Source organism: Trichosurus vulpecula, chromosome 8, assembly GCF_011100635.1.
Source record: "Trichosurus vulpecula isolate mTriVul1 chromosome 8, mTriVul1.pri, whole genome shotgun sequence".
In the NCBI taxonomy this organism is placed as follows: domain Eukaryota; kingdom Metazoa; phylum Chordata; class Mammalia; order Diprotodontia; family Phalangeridae; genus Trichosurus; species Trichosurus vulpecula.
In genome coordinates, this window is record NC_050580.1 from 14,030,150 (window position 1) to 14,055,284 (window position 25,135).

Genomic DNA, 25,135 nt, shown 5'->3' on the forward strand with positions numbered 1-25,135 from the left:
TTAGTCCATACAAGTCCCAGAATTTGCTGAGACTATCCCCTACAACTTTTCTTATAATAAGATGGTATTCTATCACATCTATATGTACTATCACTTGTTCAGCCATCCCCCCCATTGATAGGTGGACATTCTCTCAGCTTCCCATTCTTTGCCACCACAGAAAGAGCTATTGTGCCATATTTATTAATTTAATCAAACAACATTTATAAAAAACCTGCATTAGGTGTTTAGCCAGATATAAGATTTCGATACAGTACAGTCCACGCCCTTCTAGGATTTACAGGCTAATCCAGGGAGAAAAACATTTCCCCTTTCTGTGCCTTGATTTTTCTATATAACAAACAAGCAGAGATACAACTATGGTGGAGTAACTGGGCACTATCCCAAGGCAGAAATTAAAAGTGATAATTTAGAGGGTTCTTACCGCCATTTCAGTTGAGAAGTATAGAAACCAATGGATTTAGAAAGGAGGTGACCCCATGGCATTCACAGGGAAGGTGCGAGGGGGAAGCTCCTTCCATGCCAGTTTCCTCATAACAACTTCCCCAACTATAACCTTTGTTCCGTGCCCTGGAGGCCCCGAAAGCTGAATCATGGACTCACACTGTGTAGCCCAACTGAAATAGAGCCAACTTTAGTGAGAGGGCCTGAGTTGTAATGCAGGTTCTGCTCCTTAATGCCTGACCAATGTTGGCCAAGCCACTTGCCTGCTGCGGGTCTCAGTTTTCTCATTTATAACATGTGGAGTTGTACTAGATGGCCTCTGAAGCCCCTTCTAGCTCTGGACTCTTTAGAATTCTTTAAAACAAAATAAACATGTTGAGTGGCTGAACTTTCCTATTGAGAACCACAATTGACTCACATTATTCAGGATTTTCTCCAATTTCCATCAGTGGCACACAAGGAGAATCTATGATTTCATCTGTGGGGTCAGCTCCCAGCATGAGAACTCCCTCCAGGGAGTGCTCAACCCATCTCTGACTTAGTAAATGACATTTAGTCTTTAAAGAAACAAACTGACTTCTCCAGTGTCACACAGCTAGTGAATGTCAAGTGCAGCATCTGAATTTGTGCCAGTCTTTGGAGGTCTTCAAGTAGAGAATATGTGACCACTGGCCAGGGAGCTTCTACTGACATGGGTTAGACCAGATGGCCATGGTGCTGCCCCCAACCCTTAGACTCTGTGCTTCTTTGAGGTCCAATCTTCTGGATATAAGGCTAGTATCCTTTCCACTATGCCATGGTGATCATATGAAACTGACATTAGTTGTTTAAAACTAAGGTCCTCTAGCTACTAAATTATGCCAGGGCTTGTCCTCATTCTGTTGGCTGTCCTGTTTTCTTATTCAGAGTGTTGCTTTATGAGGTAATGGGTTAATGTGGTTTAAATGATGCTAATGGTGAGGACTAATTATGATTTTAAAATACACTGTGATGTAATTATTTCAAATATAGCAGGGAACGGAGATGGGAATGTTTCTCATGCTTTAATTTTAACTTTTGACTTCAAAGAAACTGGATTCATTTCTGCTACGTTAAATATTTAAATTTGCTTGCAGATTCTAGGCCTTCATTCTTTCTCTATATTTGGGCCTAATTACAAAATCTCCATTTTGGTAATATGAGAGGTGATTTACTTTATGCTAACAAAACTCTTAGATGTTCAAAAGCCTAGACTTATATGAAAATTAATCACAAATGATGTTTCCAGAGTGCTGGTAATCTCAGCTGAGTCTCCCAACCTTGTGAGGCCGTTTGGAGATGCTGTTACCCATTTTCTAGAAAAAAGAAACTGAAATAACTTACTTAGGGTTACAATTAGTAAATGGAGGAAGCAGGATTCGAACCCAGGACTTCCTGACCGCAAGTCCAATGCCTTAGCCACTATACTATTCCTTTGGTGCCAAACATCTTCCCTTTAAAGAATTTTCACCATGTCCATCTGACATTTCTAGATACAGTCCACGTGTACTCTCAATATTTTCCTGAAGAAAGGATATTTTATGGTACAAAAGGTCTCTCCACTTTATGAAACAACAGGACATGTTTCTTAAAGCTATAAGCCTCCTGGGACATTTAAAATAGGATCTATAGATCATAAATCTAGACCTAGAAAAGATCTCAGAGATCATCCAGTCTGGATCTCCCCAAGTTTTACATGTAAGGAAGTTGAGGTCCAGGAAGTAAAGTCTCATTGGTTTGTTCTGCAATAGTCACAAAACTTTAAGGGATACACATGCTCATGGTGCACAGTTGAAGCACACACATATTCCACAAACATTTCTCTTAATTCAGAGAATAAGTTTTTATTCTGACCACATTGTTTTATAAGACACTTGTCAAGGCTCAGCAAAGGCGTTGCTTTGTCTCTGAAAGCTTTACTGAGTCCCCCAAAGTTAACATTTTCTTCCTTTTTCAGTTTTCATTGTATTACACTTGGCTGTGACCATGTTGAATCTGCAATGTCCCCCTTCCCCCTCCCCTCCGCATCCCCCACCCAGTAGAATATATGTTCCATTGGTACAAGGACTGTTTCTTTCTTTGTCCTTGTATTCCCCAAACCTGGCACAGTGCCTGGCATACAGCAGGGGCTTAACAAATGAGGAGGAATTGAGTTGACTTTTGACATTCAATGAAGCATTAGGATAAACTGAGTACGACTTTTGGAGATTTCAAAATGAAGCATTAGGATAAACTGAGTACGACTTTTGGAGATTTCAAAATTTCAAAAAATTTTCCTTCCCTCCTTCTCCTTCCCCTCTGCACCCTTCCTCCACCCCCAGTTCTCCTCTCTTTTTTCTCAGAATTCCATCCACTGGTAGGTAACACTGATTTTCCACAATTGTCATCTAATTTGATTTATATCTTATGATCGTCTAAAATAGAGAAGCCATCAACAAGTCGGGCCGTTCTCAACTTGCCCCAACTGCTAAAAACTGCACCACCAAAATGGTGCCATGCATGTCTGGGAAAGTCCCTTGCCATTGCTGGGTCCCTTCCAGCCCAGTACATGGACATAGAAGGCTTGGTTTCCTTAGGAAAAGAAATGATTGGATGGGAAGCCTCATGATGTCTCCTCCCCACTAAGTCTTGGTATGGCTTCTCTTGCCACCAGGAAAAAAGACCAGGGGATCCTTTGAGGTCGGTAAAGCCCCTGGCAGGCCCAAAGATGCTGCTAACTCAACACATGGGGGGGCAGTGTGCCATGTGAATGCTGTTTGGAATTTGCCAAGGCCTACGAAAGACAGGTGTGGAAAATGAGTCACATGAGGACAGAGAATAGCCCTCCGTTGCCCATTGACGACAGATGAGGCCTGGAACTTTGGGTCTTTGGGCCCTATTTTTATAAATCAGGGGATGTAAATAGCCAAAGCCAGCTTAAAACTACCTTTTACCAGCTAAAGTCCTTCTCAGATGACACACTCCCCAGAACAGGAAAGCTATATTAATAGGAGGCCTAGCAATGCTCAAAGAAAACTAGATATCTCTGGTTTTAAGGCAGGAATGTTCATTGAGCAGTCAGAGGGGCCCAAGAAAGCCATTGCCCTCTAATGTCAAATAAGCAACAGAAAGCTCTTCTACTCCAAGTGGGTTAAACATCCAAAATCCAAGGTTCCCTCTCCGCGTTTCTCACCTCCCCCCTCAAGTGGCTGCTATCTTTAAAATTAGAGATTCTTTCTAAATAAAGTTAAAATGTTAAACATATTAGGAAATGGCTTCTGTGTTAGCGAATAATAATAATACTGGTAAGAATATTAATAATAGCTAGAATTTATTTGACCTTTAAGAATTGCAAAGCACTTTACATATTCTGTCTTATTTGATTTCCACAACAATCCTGAGAGGTTAGGGCACTAAGTGACTTGCCCAGGGTCACTCAACTAGTTAGTATCTGAGTCAGGATTTGAACTCAGGTCTTCTTTAGTCAGTACTGACCCTATATCACCTAGCTGCCCAACTTTCACCACGAGACTGTAACAGCTTTTAGAAGCCACTTGGCTCATTTTTTTTTTTTTTGCTCTTAGATACAACTTCAGAAAACTAGTCAGATGAGCATCGATTTCAAGCTAGGAGTGACCTTCGAGGTAATCACAGGCTCTTGGATTTCTGAAGATTGTGGTGTTCTACAAAGCACTATTCCATGGTGCATAAATATTTTGGGATGGTGATGATCTTTTTTAGGGAAAGAGATGTACAATGGAAAAAAAGATGGGCTGGTCACATGAGATAGCATGAGATAACCAGTAGGACAGTGCTTGTGCTCCCCTGGCATCCACCCAATATTAAAGGAAAGTGAGGAAGGCCCCCAGAAAGTTGGATGGCTCCCTTGTGGTAAACCGGGAAGAGGGCCAGGATGTGAGAGTCCCTGGGGCGGGATATAATCAGCTTCACTGTAGGAATCCTCCATCCTGGTGAGAGCACAGAATTTTGAGTGTGTGGTGTGAAGGGCATCTGTGACACTCCCAAAAGGAGAGAAGGATGAAACGGAGCACGACAAGAAAAGGGAGAGTCAGGGATTTAAGAACACAGGTGAGGGTGGAAGGAGCCGGAGACCGCGGGAAGGCCGCGTGCCAACATACTGACTGATTTCACCGGGAAGCTTTGGCCAGGTTACAGGGCTGTGATAGATGCAGTCAGTTCTAATCTATGGGAGGCAGTGTGGTGAAATGGGAAGAGCCTGGGCCTCAGTCAGCATTTTGACTCTCACCTTTGACACTAACTCTATGACCTTGGGAAGGTAACTTAGCCTTAGGGGACTTCGGTCACCTCATCTGCAAAATGAGGGGGGTGGACTCAGTGACCCCTCAGGTCTCTTCCAGCTCCAAATCTCTGACCTTATACACATATCAAACACTGAAACATTTTAGCTGGGTCTGCATCATATAAAGACTTCGTACTGAATCTCATGTAGAAGTCACATGGGTACGGAAGTCAAGGCACGTGGACACTAGTCCTGCTTTGTCGCTTAGCTGGCCCTGGAAATTTGAGCAAGTTCCCACCCATGTTCTGGCCCCTCTCGGCTTCTTTGCCTGATAGATTTGGGGCTGGGATTGGTATGGGCAGGGTCCAATGTGGTTTAGTATCTAGAGTCACTGAACCTGGGTTCAAATTTGCTTGGGACATTTGCTCCCTGAGGACCTTGGGCAAGCTGCTGGAGCTCTCTAGGCCTGTGTTTTAACATCTTTACCATGAGGGGATTAGACTAGCCTGTTCCAAGGTCCTTAGCAGTTCCAAATGGATAGTATCCTACTATATTAACTCCTTACCCTCTCTAGGTCTCAGTTTCTTCATGTGTAACACGAGAGGCTTTAGACAAGATCCTTTCTAAGGACTCACTGACCTCTAACGATCTAGGATAGCAACATCACATGACATTTATAGCACAATTGAAGGTTTCTAAAGCACTTTACATATGTATAGCTATCTCATAAAGATAGGTACTGCTGCAGTGAATAGAACACTGGACTTGGAGTCAGGGAGACCTGAGTTCAAATTTTGCCTCAGACACTTCCTACCTGTGTGACCCTGGGCAAGTCACTTAACTTCCTTCAACCTCAGCTTCCTTATTTGTAAAGTGGGCATCTACCTCATAGGATCAAATGAGGCAACATCTGTCAAGCACTTTGCAAACCGTAAGGTGTTAGATAAACTATTATTTTGAGTTTATTTTATTTGTTTATTTTTCCAACAACCCTCTGAGGTAGATGTTTTTTGATCACCCCCATTTTAAATTTGGGGAACCAGAGGCTCAGAGAGATTCTTTGCATACAGCTCCAAAGTGCTTGAGGTGAGGTTTGAACTCAGGGATTCCTAACTTCACCTCCCCAGCACTCTTTCCTCTATGCCATCTTTCCCTGTCTCCCTTCCCATCACTGGACCTCTGCGTTCTTATATATGAAATGAAGGAATTGAACTAAATTCAACAAAGATTGATTGTTTTGCTGCTATGTGCCAGGCATGTGCATGGTGCTGGAGACAGACAAACACAAAACAGTCCTTGTCCTCATAGAGCTTATATTCTACTGGGGAAACAAGATGGACAAAAGCCATTAAAGACAAAGTATTTTAAAGAGGGGAAGGGCACTGGAAACTGGGTCAGGGGGCCAGGGAGGGCACTGGAACCATACTTTGAAAGAGACAAGGGAGACTCTTAGGCAGAATGCAAGGAAAACATTCATTTTAGGTATGGGAGCTACTTGGCAAAGACCTAGAGGCTAGAGATGAGATATGTACAAGAAGCAAGGAAGAGTCAGACTGATTGGAAAAGAGAATGTGTTTTGGAAGAGCAACATGTCATTAGCTGGGAAAGGTTAGTTGGAGCCGTGTCTTGGAAGGCCTTCAGGGTCAGGCTGAGGATTCATTATTGTGTCTTAGATTTGTGGGGAGGGGATGGAAATGTTCAGATTGGAGATTTAGTAATATAAAAAATCCTCTCCAAGCTCCCTTCCAGTTTGAAATGCCAGAGTGGAAAATTGTGAAATCCATGCTGTAGTTCTGTAGTGGAGAAGAACACTAGGCAAATGAATGGTTATGATTATTTTATACCTAGAGAGGCTCATTGTTTAAGACCTTTCCCCTTCACCTGAGGTGCTAACATTGTAACTCGAACTGGCTCTGAAATCAGCAAAAAGAGATCATTGGATTTGCATTCAGAAAACCCAGCCTTGAACTCCCACCTTTGCCACTTGCTGGCTTGTACGATATAGGGGCATTGACTGCATTTTAAGCCTCAATTTCCTCACTTGTAAAATGGAGATAATTAACATTCTTCAGAGAGGTGAAGTATGGTCACACAACTAGTCACTTTCCGAGGTGGGGAAGGGACCTAGATGTTCAGGACTCTAGGCTGAGCACTACCCAATATGAGATACTATCTCTTCTAATGACCAAGATGAGAGTGGCAAATTCGGGAATGTTCCTGGAATGCTATCAATGTTGTTTGTCTGTGGCTGAATTGATGGAGGATGAGCAGTCACCTCCTTTGTCTTCCTCTTTGGTGTTTTCATCAGGAATGCACTGTTTTTGAGTGCTGGTGATTCCATTCTTGAACTGATACTTTTGTAAAGATGGACTTTTGATGTTTTTCCTCATTGTTGTTTGTTGCTATATTGCAAAAGCCTCATTTTCGAACACTTCCAGGGGTCAGGAATAGATTTTTTTGACCTTTGCAACTGGCAAGAGCTTCCTACACCTGAAATTTATGGCCATGTCCTAAAGATTGTTAGTTAGAAGGGTTGTTGTTAGCAGAGAGCCTCTCAAATGGCTCCAGGGTGTACTTGGTGATTTCTGGTCCTATGTTGGTCAGGAACTGGAGTGACACCAGCTCAGTTCCAAGGGCCTCTTTACTTTGCAACAGAGAGTCACAATCTGACGTACTCTGGAGGAAAATATTGGTTTTGGCCTGGTTAGAGTTTTCTAGACTCAGCTTGGTTCCTGAGTGAGCTAACAGGCCAAGGACCACCTTCCACGACTTGAGAGTGAGCTCTATGTCTTTGGAACTTCCCGAAGAAAGCAGAGCACGAATGAGTTTGAAGCTTTGCTGAAAGCCCGAGGGATATATTGGAAAGAGCCCGGGACCTGAGGTGAACAAAGGCCAGGTTCAGATCCTGCCCCTGTGCCCAGGCTCAAGTCATTTCAGTGGCTTGCTCTTCCCTTCCCTTTCCAAGTCTCAGTTTCTTCATCTATGAAATGGGGATAAATGACGGAGCCCTTTGCAGTTCCGTGTCATAGGACTATTACAAAGAATGTTTACGAGGTGCCTTGCCTCACTGATTTTTTGTAACTGATTCTGTGAACAGTGGCAAGTCCTTGACTGGCTGAGTGAATTTCTTATCTGTAAGATGAATGGGATGAGCTACAAGCTCTATGAGATCTCTTATCACTCTGAACTCTTATGTTCTAAGCTCTGTCTTCTCTCAATCAATAAAGTGTTTATTAAATACCTACTGTGTGGTAAGCACTGTGGTTACAAAGACAAAAACCAATTAGTCCCTTTCCTCATTGATCTGACTTCTAAAGAGGGAGAAAGCATGTTCCATACTTATACATATATACGTATACATGCATATAATGTATGTTTACATGCTTATGTTTGTGTGTGTATAATCTCCTAGATAGCTATGGGTAACGAAGTAACCTTGGAAGGGAAGGTATTAGTAAGTAGCTGGGGGGACCAGGAGAGGCTTCTTGTTGACCTTAGCTCTGATGTCCTTTGTTCTTTGTTCTAAGTTCCTCCCAGCTCTAACATCCGTGTTCTATGCTCTGGTGCTGTTCTGGTTCTGGTATTCCATGTTCAGTGTTCTGAGGGCCCTCCAAGTTCTCAAATTCCATGTTCTATATTTTAGAATCTTTTCCAGCTCTGGTATCCTACTTTCCAAGGTCCCTTCAGATTCCTACATTCTATGTTCACATGTCCCTCCTATCTCTGACATTTTTTGTTGTAAAATTCCTCCCAGATTTGGCATTCTGTGTTTCAAGGTTCCTTCTAGATTTGACTTTCTCTCTTCTCAAATCTCTCCCAGCTCCAATATACTGTGTTCTGAAGTCCTGGCTATCTCTGATGATCCATTGTTTTAGGTTACTCCTAGGTTGAATATTGTGTCCTATGTTCTGAGGTCCTTCTCAGCTCTGATTTTCTATGTTCTAAGGGTTTCTCCAGTTCTAATATTTTGTGATTCTAATCAGTTCTTAACTTTAACCTTTACTCATGTCTTTCTTCCCTCAGACTTCTCATTCCATGTTGTTGAATATTCATACCAAACGACTATTAAGATTTTTGCTTGGTTGGCTTATCCATAATAGACAAGGATACAGGGTCATTTATTCTGATTTTTTTCTTCTAAAAATCCGGAAGCTGCCTGTGAGCAGAGCACTGGCCCCAATGGCCTCTCTTTGCTCCCAAATATTGTAGGCCATGAAGTTCAGCTAGGTCTTCAAATCAGAACAAACAGCAAAGACCTTTCCCTCCCTCTTCTCTGAGAGCTACAATGACCCCTAGTTCATGAAGCTCCAGAGCAATCCCTTAAAGGTCACCTAGAAGGGGACAGGGATGATTTAGTGATATGACGTCACTAGAATGTGAAAATAACCTCTCAGATCCATTTCCTTTGTGTGGTATGCTAGAGCGCCTTGCTTCATCAGGCTGTATACATGCCATCTACCTATTTTAATGACTTTAAATTGCTCACTCATTTAGACACATCCACACCATGCTCTGGCATGTCCGGCCAGTGGATACAGGGATTCTTCTGAGCCTGAAAATAGCGCAGGGGTGTGGGTGGCTGGAACACAGAGCTTAGGGAAACATGTGGGGTGGGGGTGTGTGTTAGTGCTCCACTGGCCCAATCTGGCCCCTACGACTTCTGCTACCTATTTAAGACATTGGTGATCATGCATTGTGTGCATGAGCTAATGTCCTGGGATGGGCAGCAACTGCCAAGCAAGTGAAGAAGAAGGCCCTGGGGCTTAGATTTTATCTTCCAAGAATATAACTATATTGGTCACTGGCAGTTTTGCACAGTGGTAGGGGAAGAGTCTAAATGTCAATGTATTTTTCCACTTGCTCTAATGTGGAAGAGACAGCTCTAGGGCCATGATTCTTTTCTGGGCTTTTGGAATTATTTATTTGGTAATTTCTAGAAAAAAAACCTGGCTTGGTGGTGGTGATGAAGCCCCCATTGGGGTGATGTTCTGGAAGGGAATCATCATCGTCAAGCATTTATTAAATACCTTCTATTTGCCAGGTATGGTGGAGATAAAAACATGGCCTCTCCCCTCAAGGAGCTCACAGTCTAATGGGGAGACAGCATGCAAATTGGTCATGTACGCACAAATTAGATACAGCGTACAAGGAAGGATGAGGACAAAGGTTGCACAGGATGGATAGGCATACAATGGCTGCAATCTATACCACTGAAGGGACCACCCACATTGAAGATATAAAGGATCCATCGAAATATTAGAATATTAATGAAAATAATAACAACTGAAAGGAAAGGCAGCAACATGGTGGACAAGCCAGGGAGACAGGAGTTAAGTCCTGGCCATGTCACAGTGGACACCCTTCTCTGTAATCTAGTTAGCTCTCTAGGTTATGGAGTTGTCAACACTCATTTCTAAACCACAGGGTTTAGTAACCACAAGTCTAGTTCTTCCCCAAATAATAAAATAATGATAACACTGGTTGATATTTATATTGTATTTTGAAGTTTACAAAGTACTCAATGGGTACTATCTCCTTGGAGCCTCACCACAACCCCACGAGGCAGACGCTGTAGTCCCTTTAATCCCCAGACAAATGAAAAGACCATCACTGGGAGAGTATGGCTTAGTCAAGGCCACACAGTTGGTGATTGTCAGAGGTGATATTTGAGCCCTGGTTTTCCTGGCCCCAAGTCCAGCACACTCACTAGTCAACCACAAAGTGGCAAGAAATCCTTGAAATCGCCACTAACGGGCATCCAATGGGCCTAATGGAAGAAGAAGTTGATAGTTGAATTAATGTCGGGATTATTTTTCTGTAGACCTAGATGCAATAGAAGACATATGGAAAGCAATGTTGTGAGGTTCTAAAATTCATGACACCTGGTTGGAAGATAGAAACAACATGGTCAGGAAGCTAGATGTTTCCCAGATCTGCCCCTCAGAGAGAGAGGGTGCAAGTGAGCCCAGCAAGCCCTTACAAGGCCAGAGTAAACAAATCCAAGAGTATCTCAGCTGTGCCAGTGGCCTGGGTACAAAAGACATTCAATTTAGATTTGGAAGCACCTTTAAAATCATGAAGTCCAGTCTCTCCATTCTTACACGTGAGGACGAAACTGAAAATTGGATCAGAGATTGAGAGCTTGAAGGTCCCGGAGGGCATCTAGTCCAATCCTCCCATTTTATATGGGAGTAAGTGGAGGTCCAGCTACAAGCATCAGTGACCTTACCCAGAGAGGACTAGCTTCCTGGAGCTAGGAAATGCCATTGTTTCCTCCCTTCATCACACTTCACGTGGAGTACTCTGTTCAGTTTGTTGGGCAGTTCCGGGCACTTAGGTTCAAGAAGGACCATGGATAAGCTAGACAATGTCCAGAGAAAGGCCATCATTACTTGAAGGAACTGGGCTGTTTACCTTAGACAAGAGAACTCTTGAGAAGGGGTGCATGATAATCACATTTAGCTATTAGAAGGCCTGTCAGAAGAGGAGGGCTCTGGAAGGGAGAAGCAATGGCTGGGACAGAGGCTTATAGTCAGGAAAGAAAGAACAGAAATGAAACCTGCTAACAATCAGAGAAAATCTCAAGCAGGATGGGCTGCCTCTGGAGGTGATGGGTGCCCTGTCCATGGAGGTCTTCAAGCAGAAACTGGTAAACCACTTGTTGAGTTTATTAAAGTGACAATTCTTTCATGTTTGGGTGGGACTAGATAGATCCCTTCCAACTCATTCAGTAGGTGGCTATGTGACAAGACCAAGGTCGTATTGGTCATAATAAAGAGAGCTAGGATTCCAACCCAGGACTTCTGGCTCCAAATCAAGCTCTTTCCACTGTACTGCATTGCCTCCCAGAAAGAGGACAAAGGAACTAGCTCCAGTTCCTTTAGCTCCTCTCTGAGGCTTTGCTAGACTTTTCAATTGATGACTCACCAAAGTCCCCACTAACCCACCCCATTACATATGTTTTGCAAATTCTGCTTCTTAAAGAGTTATAATTACAGTGAATCAGTGCTTGCGTTTTTGGGGAGAAGAGAGTATAAAGATGGAGATGGTGTGGTAAAAAGAGCCCTGGATTTACAGTCGGAAGAGCTGAGTTCAAACCTTGACTGCTCTATTTCTACTTGCCTTGGGCAAGTCAATTAATATCTCACAGAATCCCAGGCTTAGGAGGGAATTTCTGACCCCTTTCTAGCTCTCTATCCTATGGTTCAGTCCTTTTAAAGGGGATCCAAAGTTAGGGGATCCATTGTCAGGGATTTCCCTAAAAAAGAGTATGTCTCAGGATAAATCACTTGATTCCCTTATTTATCTGGCTGACAGAGAAGTAGGCTAGGAGTCAGTTGATTTTGCAAGAGGAAGTGCTCAACCTGTGTGACTTTAACTATCTCATTTAACTTCTTTGGGACTCAGTCTCCTCACCTATGGGCATTGGACTAGGTGACCCTCAACAATATCCATTCAAGTTCTATGTTTCTATGAGACCTAGCATCTTCTATGAACTAGCTGTGTGACCTTAGAAAAGTCATTTCCTCTTTCTAAACTTCCTTCAGTTTCTTTATTTGTTAAATGAAAGGTTTGGATGAGATCATCTCTAAGGCAAAATGAATCCCCACTCTTCAGGAGCTCCCATTCTAATGGAGGAAAATATTTAGATAGATACAAGGTTTTTGATGACATGGATGCATAAATGAGAGGCAGCTTTTGAGAGGGAGGCAGGAGTTCCTGTGAGGGAAGGGACTGAGAGAAATATCTTGTAGAAGTTGGCTTTGGAGCTGAGTAGTGAAATAAATCAGGGGTTCTAAAAGTGGGAGGCAGAACATTGGAAGCCTGAAGGACAGCCATTGCAAAGGCATGGAGGTGGGAGATAATGTCCCGTGTGAAGAACAGGTAGCGTAGAATAGCTGGGCCATTGAGTGCAGGGAGCGGTGTGTATGTGTTGGGATGGGGGTTGTTAAAGAGAGGAATGATAGGAAGGGGCCAGGGCAGAAGAGCTCTCAGTGCCAAACTGTGGAGTTTACATCTGGCTCTATCATCCGAAAATTTCACAATAGCAAAGAGGCAGATTTAGGCTTGATGGAAGGAAAAACTTTCTATAACTCAGTCACCAAAAAGTAACATGGGCTCTACCTCAGATATTAATGGGCTCTGCCTTAGACGTTAATGGGTTCTGTCTCAGATGTTAATGGGCTCTCTTGGACAGGCTTCAAGCAAAGCCTTGTCAGGTCCATTGTAGATTTCAAGTGGGATTCTTTTTTGGCCATGGGTTAAGCTAATGGTAACTGAGGTCTCTTCACAGCTCTGAATTTCAGAGATTTTGTGATATCATCCATGATCCTGATTATTTCCCATATATTCCACCTCCAACCCCATCTTCCAAGTCAGAAAGTATAATGGCTCCATAGAACAATGTTCAGGCTCTTTAGCATGGCCCTCTTCAGTCAGGCCTTTTGACCTCTTCAGCCTTCATTATTCAACAGGTCCATAGTCACCATCTACTCTGCCCACTCAGCTACCAAAGTGCAGGGCTGATCATGGCTCCCACCACTGAAGGCTCTCCAGGAGCTCCCTATTACCTCCAGGATCAACTAGAAAATCCTCTGTTAGCTCTTACAACCCTCCACAGCCTGGTTTCATTGTAGCTTTCCAGTCCCCTGCATGAGGCCAGTGATGCTGGCCTCCTTGCTCTGTCTCAAACATGATGTTAGCTCCCAGTTCTGTGTGTTTGTGCTGGCTGCCCATTCTGGGAATGCTCTCTTGCCTCATTTCTATCTCATCACTTCCTTGGTGACTCTGCTCAAATCTTATCTCATACAAGAAGTCTTTCTCTGCTACCTCAGCCTCCACTGCTCTGAGATTTCCTCCTTTTATACCCCACATAAATCTTGTGTGTACATCATTGTTTGCATATTGTCTCACCCGTCAGAATATGAGATCTTTGGCAGAGACCATGTTTTTGCCTCTCTTTGCATCCCCATTGCTTAGAATGATGCTTGGCATATAGTAACCACCTAATAAAAGTTTGTTGACTGACCATCAGTCAATAAAACACAGTGATAAAGGCTAAGGGTCGCAAAGCCATCTCTGCTCTGCTCTGGTCAAACAGGCCAAATGCTTTAAAATTAGGAGGCACCAGAGAGTCCATCTAACCCAGCTCACTCATTTTATGGAGCAAGAAGCTGAGACCCAGTGAGAGGAAACATTCAGTTGTTTCAGTTGTGTCTGACTCTTTGTGACCTTATTTGGAGTTTTCTTGGCAAAGATATGGGAGTGATTTGCCCTTTCCTTCTCAAGCTCATTTTACAGATGAGCAAACTGAGGCAAACAGGGTTAAGCACACAGCTAAGGCTGGATTCGAACTCAGTCCTCCCTGACTCTAGGCCTGGTACTCTATCCACTTCACCACCTAGATGATTTGGGTTCATAGGCTTGGAGATACAAGAAACCTTGAAGATCACATAGTCTAGCCACTCCCAATCCTCCAATTTAAAGATGAGGAAACTGAGTCCCAGAAAGAAGTGTCTTAAATTTACAGGATTTAAAAGTGAAAGGGACCATCATCTAATTCCCTTCATTTCTAGATGACGAGCTTAAAACCAGAAAGAAGGAGCTTGCTCAGAATTACTCAGGTAGTAAGTGACAGAGGTGCTATTAGACTCAGATACTTCAAATCCAGATTCTTCCTGTGCTACTGGACAGGGCCAGCCCCCTCATCTTCCATATGAGGAAACTGAGTCTCAAACTGACTAAATGACTGAACACAGATAATATTTATCTGAGGCAGGATTTGAACTCAGTTCTTCTTGAATTCAAGCCCAGCACTCCACCCTCTAGTACTTAACACAGTATTCCACCATGCTGTAAAATAAGTGCTGTGGTTCTTATTATCCCCATTTTGTGGGTGAGCAAACCAAAACCGAGAGAGCTCAAGTGTTTTGCCCAGAGTCACACGGCTAATCCATGTTGGAAACAGAATTCAAACTCAGGTCATTGTGACTCCAAGTCTAGCACTCAATCTACCATACCTCATCACTTCTTAAGTACAAGTAGAACCAAATCCTGGAATATTTCTTGGCTCTGTCTTTCCTCCATTGAAAGTGACACCTCTAAGGACTTCTGTTTCTTCCAGATTGGGGCAACGCTTTCTCAAACTTTAAAGTTTTACTCGTGCAGGTCCCAATCAACTCACAGGAATAAAATGCCATTAAATGCAGGGGTGCTATTTGTTTCAGGCATTTCTTCCAAGTATCTCTATGGATTTGTCTAGTAGCAGCATCCAAAGCAAAAATGCCGTTGTACAACAGGGTTTCTTGAGGTTTGTGTGCGCACTTGGGTCGGCCAGCAGCTGGGGAACTGATTGGTCACTGTTATCAAGTAACCTACAATGCTCCATCACAGACAGCTGTGTTTGTCTTTCAAGATGATAAGAAAAGGAGCCCAGAAATAGAAACATTTAGGTAATACAGTTCCTTCAGCCTTGCCCTAATCTCAATCTTTTTTCTGGTGCAATGTTAAATTATTCAACTTGACCTCAGAAATTTTAGGGCCATAGATTTAAAGCTGAAAGGGAACTCAGAGACCATCTAGATCAACCCAATTTATTGTCGAGCAATCTTGGGAGGTCCAAGGAGTTTAAGTGACTTGCCCAACGTCACATGAAAGGAGCAAAGGCAGGATCGTGGAAGATGGATGGGAATATTCTGTTTAACCTCAGAGGAGAGAACTGGGACCAACAAGTAGAAATGGCCAAAAGGTCAGTTTTGGAACAATGAGAGCTGTCCCAGAGTGCAATGGGCTACCTTGGCAGCCGGTGGGTCTGTCTTGATTGGAAGATTTCAGGCCAATACAATATGATGACTTGTAGCTATATTGTAAAAGGCATTCCCAGTCAGGTATGGGTTTGACCAGATGGTCTCTCCGGTTCTTTCCAATTAGGAGGTTCTATGAAGCTGAGGCCCAAGGAAGTCAGGTGACTTAATTCAGATCATTCAGGAAGCAAAGGGGCAGAGCTAAAATTTGAATTCAGGCCTTTTGATTCTGAATCCAGTTGCTGTGACAGTTCTTCAACTATGATGCTTGAGATTTCAGTTAATTGAAAGGATACATAAAAATTTAGATTAGTCCTGAAAATACAGCCAGAAAAAATATACCAAGTTGAAATCCCATAGTAAAATATTCTCTTTGTATGTGTTGGAGTATGAATAGTTAAACCTGCTGCTATCAAGAGCACAGCTCTTCCTTCTTTGTCTTCCGGTGGCATTGAACAAGAAATATAATTGTACTTTTCTGTGCACTTGTAAATCTCAGCTTCCTTTGTTAACATTTGCTACATTTGTAACATCAACAGTTGTTACATTGTTACTCTTTTAACAATGGTGTGATGTGTTACATTTATAACATCACATACATTAATATTTACCTGACTTATTTGATTTAATGTAGCAATACTGACATTTGTTACAGTATTTCTTTTCTAATAGCAACAGTTGTTTTGCTATTACTTTTGTAGCATTGTTAACATTTAATGGAATAAAAGAAGTTAAATGTACAGAAATGGCCACTGATTTTTTTATTCTTAATTTTTTTAAATCCTCAGAGCAGTCCTATTTTGTTATAAATAATAACAAAAGGGAAAATGGTTCCCCCCTCCCCAATTCTATTCAGCAATTCCCATCCCAACAGACAAACAAATGTCTTCATTATGCTAAATATCTTTGGTTCTGTACTAACAAAATTTTTGATGACTAAATTTCCCTCTAGAACTAGAAAAGCATCTCTTTTCTCAGTGGGCAGCTTTACAGAACTTTGTCATCAGCCACTTAGAGACCTGTACAGATTACTTATCTGAGTGGGGACCATGTTCTGTGTTCAGTATTTCCTGAATTTTGAAAACATCTTGAAGATCTGTATTAAAATCTTAAATAAAACTTGAAAAACTAACAAGAACTCTCCTAGCCAATATGAACTCTTGAAAATTGAACTCAAAAAAAGACTTCCTAATATGTCAGACACTGTACTAGGGTCTGGGTATTTCTAATCAACAGCAGAATTATTATTGCCCTCAAGGACCTTACATTCTAGAGGAGGACACAGCAGGCAAATGCACTGACATATGCAAAACACATGCAAAGCAAATGCCAGATGATTTGGGGCAGGGGAGAGGAAGAACCACTATTTGGGGGCACTAGGAAAGACTTCTGGAGCTTAGCCTTGAAGGAAATGATGAATTTGCTGAGATAGAGGTGAGGATGAAGTGCATTCCAGGCCTCCAGAATGGCCACAGCAATGCCATAGAGATGGAGTGCCATCTATGGGGCCAGTAAGTGAGCCAGTGTGGCTGGATTGTAGAGTTTGCAGAGGAGAGTAATATATGATAAGGTGAGAAAGGCAGGTTGGAGTCAAGTTATGAAGGGATTTAAATGCCAGAGAAATTTCTATTTGATCCTAGAGGTAACTGGAGCCACTGGAGTTTATCCAATATAGATGCTTTCACCATTAGCTTGGTACTTTAGGAAAATCACTTTGGTGGCCCTTTAGAGTATGGACTGGAGTGGGTTAAGATTTAAGACGGGACTAGGAGATTCTTGCAAGAGTCCAGGTGTGGTTTGGCAAGAGGTGATGTGCTCCCGAATGAAGGTGCTAACTGTTCCAGGGCAGAGAAGGGGCCTTACATGAGAAATGAGGCCAAGGGAGAAACAAGAAGATGTGGCAATTTTTTGGACATGGGAGGTGAGAGAAAGTATGTGTGCGGAGTCCAGGAGGTCACCAAAGCTGGGAGAAAAGAAGTGCCCCCAATAGAAATAGGAAATTTGAGAAATGGTGAGTTTGGGAGGGAAATGATAATTTGTTCTGTCTTGGACATGTTTGTTTTGAGTTGCCCATGGGAAAATGTGTGTGTGAGTACACACATATATACACGCATACATATATACATCCATGTACGTGCATATACACGTATACATTCTATGTGTATAACATTTTAATTTTAATATTCACAATGTATAACCCAATCATGTTATTTCTATAATATCATATACAATATATTTATATACACATTATAAATATACATGTATACACACATTCTAGGTATATGCTATCATTCATTTATAATAGTCACAATGTATAATTTATTCATAATATTCATATTATATAATAATATATGTATATACATACTTACATACATAATTCCACAGGCAGAACAAATTATCGTTTCCCCCCCAAACCCACCCTGTTTCTAAAATTTCCTATTTTTGTTGGGGGCATTGCTTTTCTCTCAGCCCTGGTGACCTCCTGGACTCCTCACACACACACAGTCTCTCTCTCACCTTGCATGTCGAAGAAGCTGCCACACCTTCTTGTTTCTCTCTTCACCTCAGCTCTCACATAAGGCCCCTTCTCTGCCCTGGCACAGTCAGCACCCTCATTCAAGAGCATATCACCTCTTGCCACACCCCACCTGGACTCCTGCAAGAGCCTCCTAGTTGGTCTGCCTGTCTCAAGTCTTAACCCACTGCAGTCCATGCTCTGAAGGGCCACCAATGATTTTCCTGAAGTGCCAAAATGATGATGTCAACACAAACACATAAAAATGTCTATAATGTACACACACATATCTATGTGTACATATACATCCATGAGAAAAGAAGGCCCAAGTGAGTGATGACAAGCTGTTTTCAGGCGCCCGAGGGGCTTGGATTGTACTTTTACTGCTTGAATCCAGAAGGCAGACTACTTAGACACAATGAGTGAAAGTTTTGGAAGAGTTGATTTAAGACTGGTAACTGGAAAAATTTCCTAATAATTAGTCATATCCCAAAGGGGAATGAGTTGCTTTGGGAGGTAGTGGGTTCTTTCAATCGACCTCTTCCAGCAAAAGCTGGATCACCATTTGCCTATATTGTAGGAGGGGCTTTTTTCAGGTATAAATTGGACTAGGTGGCACTGAGGTCCCTTCCAACTCTGAGATTCTGTGATTTCATGACCTTTTCTCACAGGCCAAGGCATTTTCAGATTGGATGGAAAGTCAACAATGAAGAGAAAATGAAATAAATGTTTGATAAGAAAACTGACACATGTTTGAGAGTTTTGTTGTCTATGCGTGAATTAGTTTATATCAAGATTAGAACTATGGCTCAGAGGAGTTGGAAAAGCACACAGGAGAAATAAGATGCAAGGATAAAGAATTAAAGAACAGTGCTCTTTTGTTAGAACAGTGGGAATATTGGATCGTCAACTAATTGGTTTAATTTATGTCTAAATCTGCTTCGGTTTTCATTGTATCCCCAAAGAGAGATGATTAACAGCTTCATGATGCTGCTGTTTGTTATGTTTAATGAAAATGGGAAGAACTTTCCCATCCATTAATAGGGCTATATGACCTTCTTGAGTCACATGGAAGCCTGAGTCACATGAGTCTGTGATGGGAGGAGTTTGCTGAAAGGGTGGAGCTCGAAGGGGTGGAGCAAGGGTGGAGTGAGTCAGAGCTGGGAGAGAAATGGTGGGAGTTGGAAAGACAGAGAGAACGAGAGAGAGACAGAGAGATCGAGAGAGAGAAAGAGAGAGAGAGAGAGAGAGAGAGAGAGAGAGAGAGAGAGAGAGAGAGAGAGGCACAGGCAGAGCAGTGAGCATGAGTGAGAGAGGGAGTGATTTTGCCCTTGTTTGTGGGGAAGCCCTAACAGGGGGAAGGCTTGGGGGTGACGATGCCCCTGCATTGATAATGTGTATAGATTTCTTTGTTGCTATGATGGATTTGGCTTTTTGTGTTGGAATAAATGTTTTGGTTCTGTCTTCCATGGAGAGAGTCTGTTATGTTTTGCGATTCAGAACTATGCCGGCATATTCATAACAGCCACAGCCGCTGTGGGTATTGCATTGGTGCTGTAGTGTTGATGATGAGGACAGTGATTAGAATTTATGAATATATAGATTTAAGGTGGGAGGGTCTTTTTCTCCTCAAAAACAACGAGGTAGTGAATACTAGGGCCCCCAAGGTCAGTCATTTTGCTAACCAGCTGTCCCCATACTCTGGGTTGTTTTGATCCTGATTTTATAGACTGGGAAAGCAGAAGTGGGAGTAGGTGGTCCACCCAAGAGGTGGTCTGTTGGGTTCCCAGCTGTAGATGATGTTCTGTGGCTACAGCAGTGTCCTCAGAGGCCAGAGAAGGGGCCCACCACCAGCCAATTCCCAGCTATATTTTTTTGATCCCTAGGGTTTCAGGATGACTGAATATATGTTATTACCAGATTTCATAGGCTTTAGAGCTGGAAAGGAGCTCAGACATCATCTAGTCCAACTTATTTTACAGATAAAGAAATTGAGTCACAGAGAGGTTATAGTGTCTTGACTAAAGCTATTCAGATAGCCAGAAGTCTTACACTGGATCTCTTTGACTTAGATTTATTCAAATATTTAGTGCCTGGAACATAGTAGGTGCTTAATAAATGTTTATTGATTGAAGAGCTAGCTTGCACATGAGAGACTGGATGGATTCTGCCTGGTTATCAAGGGCCAAATGAGAGACAGCATGGTGGAGTGGAGAGTGTGGGAGCCTTGGAGTCAGAAAGATGTGTATTTGAATACCTCCTCAGACACTTATTAACTGTGTGACCTTGGGTAGGTCCCTTAACCTTTCTAAATCTCAGTTTCCCCACATGGAAAAAGGGATAATAGCACCTACCTCATAGTTATTATAGAAATCAAATGAGGGCACAGTGCAAGCCTGAAAGCCCTGTTAAAAAGACAGCTTTCACTATCCCTGGTGTTAATGAAGGGTAATGGTGAAGGTTGCTATGAGGCAGATTTCTGCTCACTGTAAGCAGAAAGTCCCTAAAAATTAGGATGATCTCATGCTGTTAGAGGCTGCTTTGAAGGACAGGGGGCTCTATGTCACTGCAAGTCTCCATGCAAAGATACAAGAACCGAAGACAGGTTGGAGACTGGTAGAGGAAGCCTTGCTCAGTTCCACATCGGACTAGATGGTCCCCAAGGTCTTTCCTGATGCCCAGATTCCCTGACTGGTGTTCTTTCCTGTAGAAGCCTGAGAGGCCAGGTGTGGAGCCATGAATCAAAATCATATACACATAAAATTGGATGAGATTTTTGGAAGTTCTCCCCTCCCCCCCACCAATTAGTGGAAGAGCTGGAGCCAGAGTCCAATGTCCTGAAATCTAATCTAGTCCTCCTGCCACTTCATGAGGTTCAGAAAGATACCGCTTGTGCTTATCCTGGGCATTCTGAAGCTGTCACAGCCTCAAACACCCAAGACATACTCTTACCCTCTAGATATCTATGAAGGCTTTTCATCAGAAGTATTTGATGCAAATATACCGCACCCCCCCCCCCCCACCATTCAATGGCTATTTTCTTATTCCAGTTACATTTTTAATGGAAATAATTTTAATTTTATGACATTGAAATCATCTACTTTGTCTTTTATGATTTTGTTTCATACCCTTGCCTTATTATATGATGCTGGAATGGAGCTGGAATGAACTTGGTCCAACCCTACCATCGCTCATTTTGCATATGGGGAAACAGACCCAGAGAAATTAAGTGACTTGTCTAAAGGGACCCAGAAAAGGAGGAGGCAGAACTGGCTCCTGTAACTCCAGAGCCTGTGTCCATGCCACCGCACCCTACTCCCTCTTTCTCTATCTCTTCTTTAGTTCTAAATTCTCTCCCCACTTCCCAACCTGCCAATCATTGCAATGACAGGGAACTCCTCCTGTTCTCTCATTTACATACGCACATTGCATCAGTAGATGCAAAAAATTGCCTTCAACAAGACCCAGCCCTCATATTTCTTAAAAACTCTAACAAATATTGTGTTGGAAGGGGCTTTATTCAATAGGATTCAATTCTACTACCTCTACATTTCTGTTTATGTGTTCTATTCGATTCGACAAGAGTTCATATGTTGTATTCCCCAAGTCTACCAATGCTGGTGGGCAATCCCTTTGTAACTTACAGTCTTTGAGAGTTGTTAGCAGAAGTGGAAGTTATAGGACCCTCCCCACTTTAGGGGCACATAAAGAGCATGTGACAGGTGATGACTTTCACCCCTCTCTGAGGTTCACCCTCTAGTTTTCTCACGGGAGCTCCCTACCTGGATGAAATCATAGGTCTGTACAAAAAAATGGTCCCAGTAGAATGCAAACTCCATGAGGGCAGTAATTGTATTTGATTTCAGTTTCATCTTTCAAGCTTTTAACACAGTGACTTGTACTTAATAGTTGCTTAATAAATGTTTGTTGAAGTGAGTTAAATTGAAATCAAAGTTTTAAAAACAGATGTTCAAAAACAAACAAAAATGTTTTTGCATGCAACAAGAAAATAAGATACACAGGCAATGGGGCGAAAAAATTTATCTTGCCCTACAAGAAAGGAAGGGAAAAGGGGATGAGAGGGGAGTGGGGTGACAGAGGGGAGCACTGACTGAGGAACCGGGCAACCAGAATATATGCCATCTCGGAGTGGGGGGGAGGGTAGCAATGGGGAGACAATTTGTAATCCAAACTCTTGTGAAAATCAATGCTGAAAACTAAATATGTTAAATACATTTAAAAAAAATTAAAAAAAAATTAAAAAAAAATTGAAATCGATGTTATGCCAGCTAGGCTGATACCTCAGGGTGGAAGTAGCACCATGGATGGAATAGGAGAAAAAGAACTACCTTGGAGTCAAATGACCTGAGTTCAAATTCTGTCTATGCTATTTACTCTCCTAAACTCAGACCCTCCATTTCCATATCTATAAAATAAAGAAGATGTGCCAGACAGATTCCAGGTTCCTTTCCATCTCAAAATCTGTGACCTAATTCCATCCATGGAAGGCAAAATCACCTCTCCAACTGGAGAAAAAGCTTGTCTTAGTAACTTTCCCACTGGGGACTTCTTACCTTGAAGGAGATCACCCATCTGTGGAGTCAGATGAGCAAATGTTGACCTCGTGAGGCCATAACCCCACCAAGACCAGACACATGCAAGGTTGCATAGACAAGAGCTCTGGAGCGTATCACTGAGAGTTCCTACCTGGACCAAGCTATATCCCGTGCGCTGAATGAGTGCGCGGAGGGCTGCTTCTTTCTGAGTGCCGCTCAATCCATCCCCGGATTTTTGATTTGATTCCATTGAGAGTGATTATCAGCAAAAAATCAGGTTAATTAGGGGTGCTCACTGCAATCAAATTTAAGATAAATTAAGAAAATTAATATTGCCAAGGTGACAAATCTTTTTGTGGAGGGTATTTTTAATCAACCATTTAAAATAAATCAGTCATTCATGGTTTAATTAACACACAAAGTCCTTTAAACATTACACCATTACATTTGTAAAACATTTCCTACATTGCAAACTGGATTCACAGACCTTAAGTCATCTGAAAAAATGGGGTCTGAGTATTATCACTGCCCCCTCTTCCCATTCTAAGGATGAGAAAACTGAGGCCTACAGAAACTAAATAACTTGCCCACAACTGGTAGCCTCCCCACAGCTGCTAAATGAATATTCCTAAAGCACAGTGTGGCCACATCACTTCCCTTCCTTAAAAAGTTCCAGTGGCTCCCTTTTGCCTTAGGACCAAATACAAACTTCTCTTTTGACATTTTTAAGCCTTTTACAACCTAGCTCCTTCCAGCCTTTTGCTTATTGCAAATTCCTCCTTCACTAACTTTACATTCCAGATAAACTGGCCAGCTTCCTGCTCCTCAGGGATGACGATCCATTTCTTATCTCTATGCCTGGTCCTCCATGCCTGTAATACACCCCCTCTTCCTCCTTCTCTCTGGTGCTCTTCAAGGCTTACTTCTAGCCCCATCTTTGGCATAAGGACCTTTCCAAGCTTCCCAAATGCTAATGTCCCCAAACATTGCTTCATATCTATTCTTGTTTAATTTTGTATTATTCCTTCTCCCTCCTTATAGAATATAAAATCCTTGAGGGCAGACACTGTCTTCGTATCTCTTGCACAGCATCTGGAACCTACTTGGCCCATCACAAACATTTGTTGCATTAAAATGAATTGAATGAAACAGAATTGAAATGAAATTAATTGAAGGCTTCTCTAAACCACAGAGGCACATGCTAAGGCAGACTGAAGTAGCGGGGTGGGCATGGAGACAGAGGGCAGATGCCATTATGGAGGCAGAACCATCCAGACTGCCTATGCCCTGGGATCTTCTGGTCTCTTCTTCTACATTACTGACCATTCATCTTTGACTTCTCTTCCGGGTCCAAGTCCATGTGCCATCACCTACACATGTGCTCACCCCAGGCTTCTGTCCTGGGCTCTCTTTACTGCTCTCTGCACCCTCCCATTCTCCCAGTAGCAGGTAAGTTCTTTGATGAGAGGGAATGTGTCACTTCTATATTTGTATCCCCAGCACCTGACAGTGTCTGGCAGATAGGCGTATATTCATAAGTACATTCAGGTCAAGACTGAGTTGGCAGAGGGGGAGATTGGCCCCAGTGCTACTGCCTCTGAGCTAACTTCCCAACCATTAGGCAATACTGCCTTATACATAGAACACACTTAACTGTTTGTTGCATTGACTAACTGAATCAAGCCACCTTTCTCTGCTTTCCTTTCATTATTTAAAAAGAAAGGGGCCTGAAATAATGTTATCTAGTAAACCTTCCTGCTCTAAATGAGAGGGAGAATATTATCATAGGCAAAGAGCTAGTGCTGGAGTTAAGAAGTCTTGGATTCGAGTCTAGCCTGTGACAGATACTTGCTCTGGGACACTGAATGTGTCATTTGGTCTCAGTGCTCTGGACAACTTTCTAAATCTCTAAGCTTCAGAGAAAGGTACCGACTTATGTTGGCCAAGGGAGTTTCCTCTCTGGAAGTTTCTAGTACCACGGGGATCAATGGTCCAACCGAATCTTACTTGATTCGGTTGATTCTAATACACTCACCATGTGAGTGCAATGCGTATTATCTCTGGTTTTTAGATAAGAAACAGAGGTGAAGAGAGATGTGTTCTTGGTCACACAGCTAGTGAGTCTGCAAGGTAGAACTGGAACCAAGCTTCTCCTGACTTCATTTCCATGCTCCTTCATCCTTTTCCAGTTTATATCCAGCATTTCCAGCCTCTCCCAACTACTCCTAAATACTACCCCCTGATTCAACACAATTAGAAGGATTTTAGGTGTGTATATGTATGTGGAGGGGGAGGGACTGCAGGAATTCATCAAATTACACAAAAACTGGGTGTTGCAATCCCAGAGAGGTCAAGAATTAGGTACCAAGATCGTGTGATATCTGAAATCATCAATAAATAAATCAGGGCAGCCTGTGCAATTCTGGGCTTCCCAGAAACCAGCTGACCAGAATCTCCATCTCTCATACCCAAATAAACAGGAGCACTGGCTGTTAGCCTAAGGTACAATGGAAAGACCCATCTCTGAGTGTTGGCCTCACTCTTGCCCTGAGTTGCCCAC

The 25,135-nt window shown here is 42.5% G+C and overlaps 1 protein-coding gene across 6 annotated transcripts in view; it reads right to left on the minus strand.

Annotated features, from left to right (window-relative positions):
* A1CF (APOBEC1 complementation factor) overlaps window positions 1-25,135 on the minus strand; it is a 103,234-nt gene that overhangs the window by 49,497 nt on the left and 28,602 nt on the right. For 5 of the 6 annotated variants that reach the window (XM_036734750.1, XM_036734751.1, XM_036734747.1 and 2 more), the window contains exon 2: window positions 22,727-22,870. The exons of the other annotated variant lie outside the window; for it this stretch is intronic. In XM_036734750.1, the coding sequence (XP_036590645.1) occupies window positions 22,727-22,825 (99 nt within the window). In that variant the 5' untranslated portion in view covers window positions 22,826-22,870. The remainder of the gene's footprint in view (window positions 1-22,726; window positions 22,871-25,135) is intronic. 6 annotated transcript variants of the gene reach the window in all.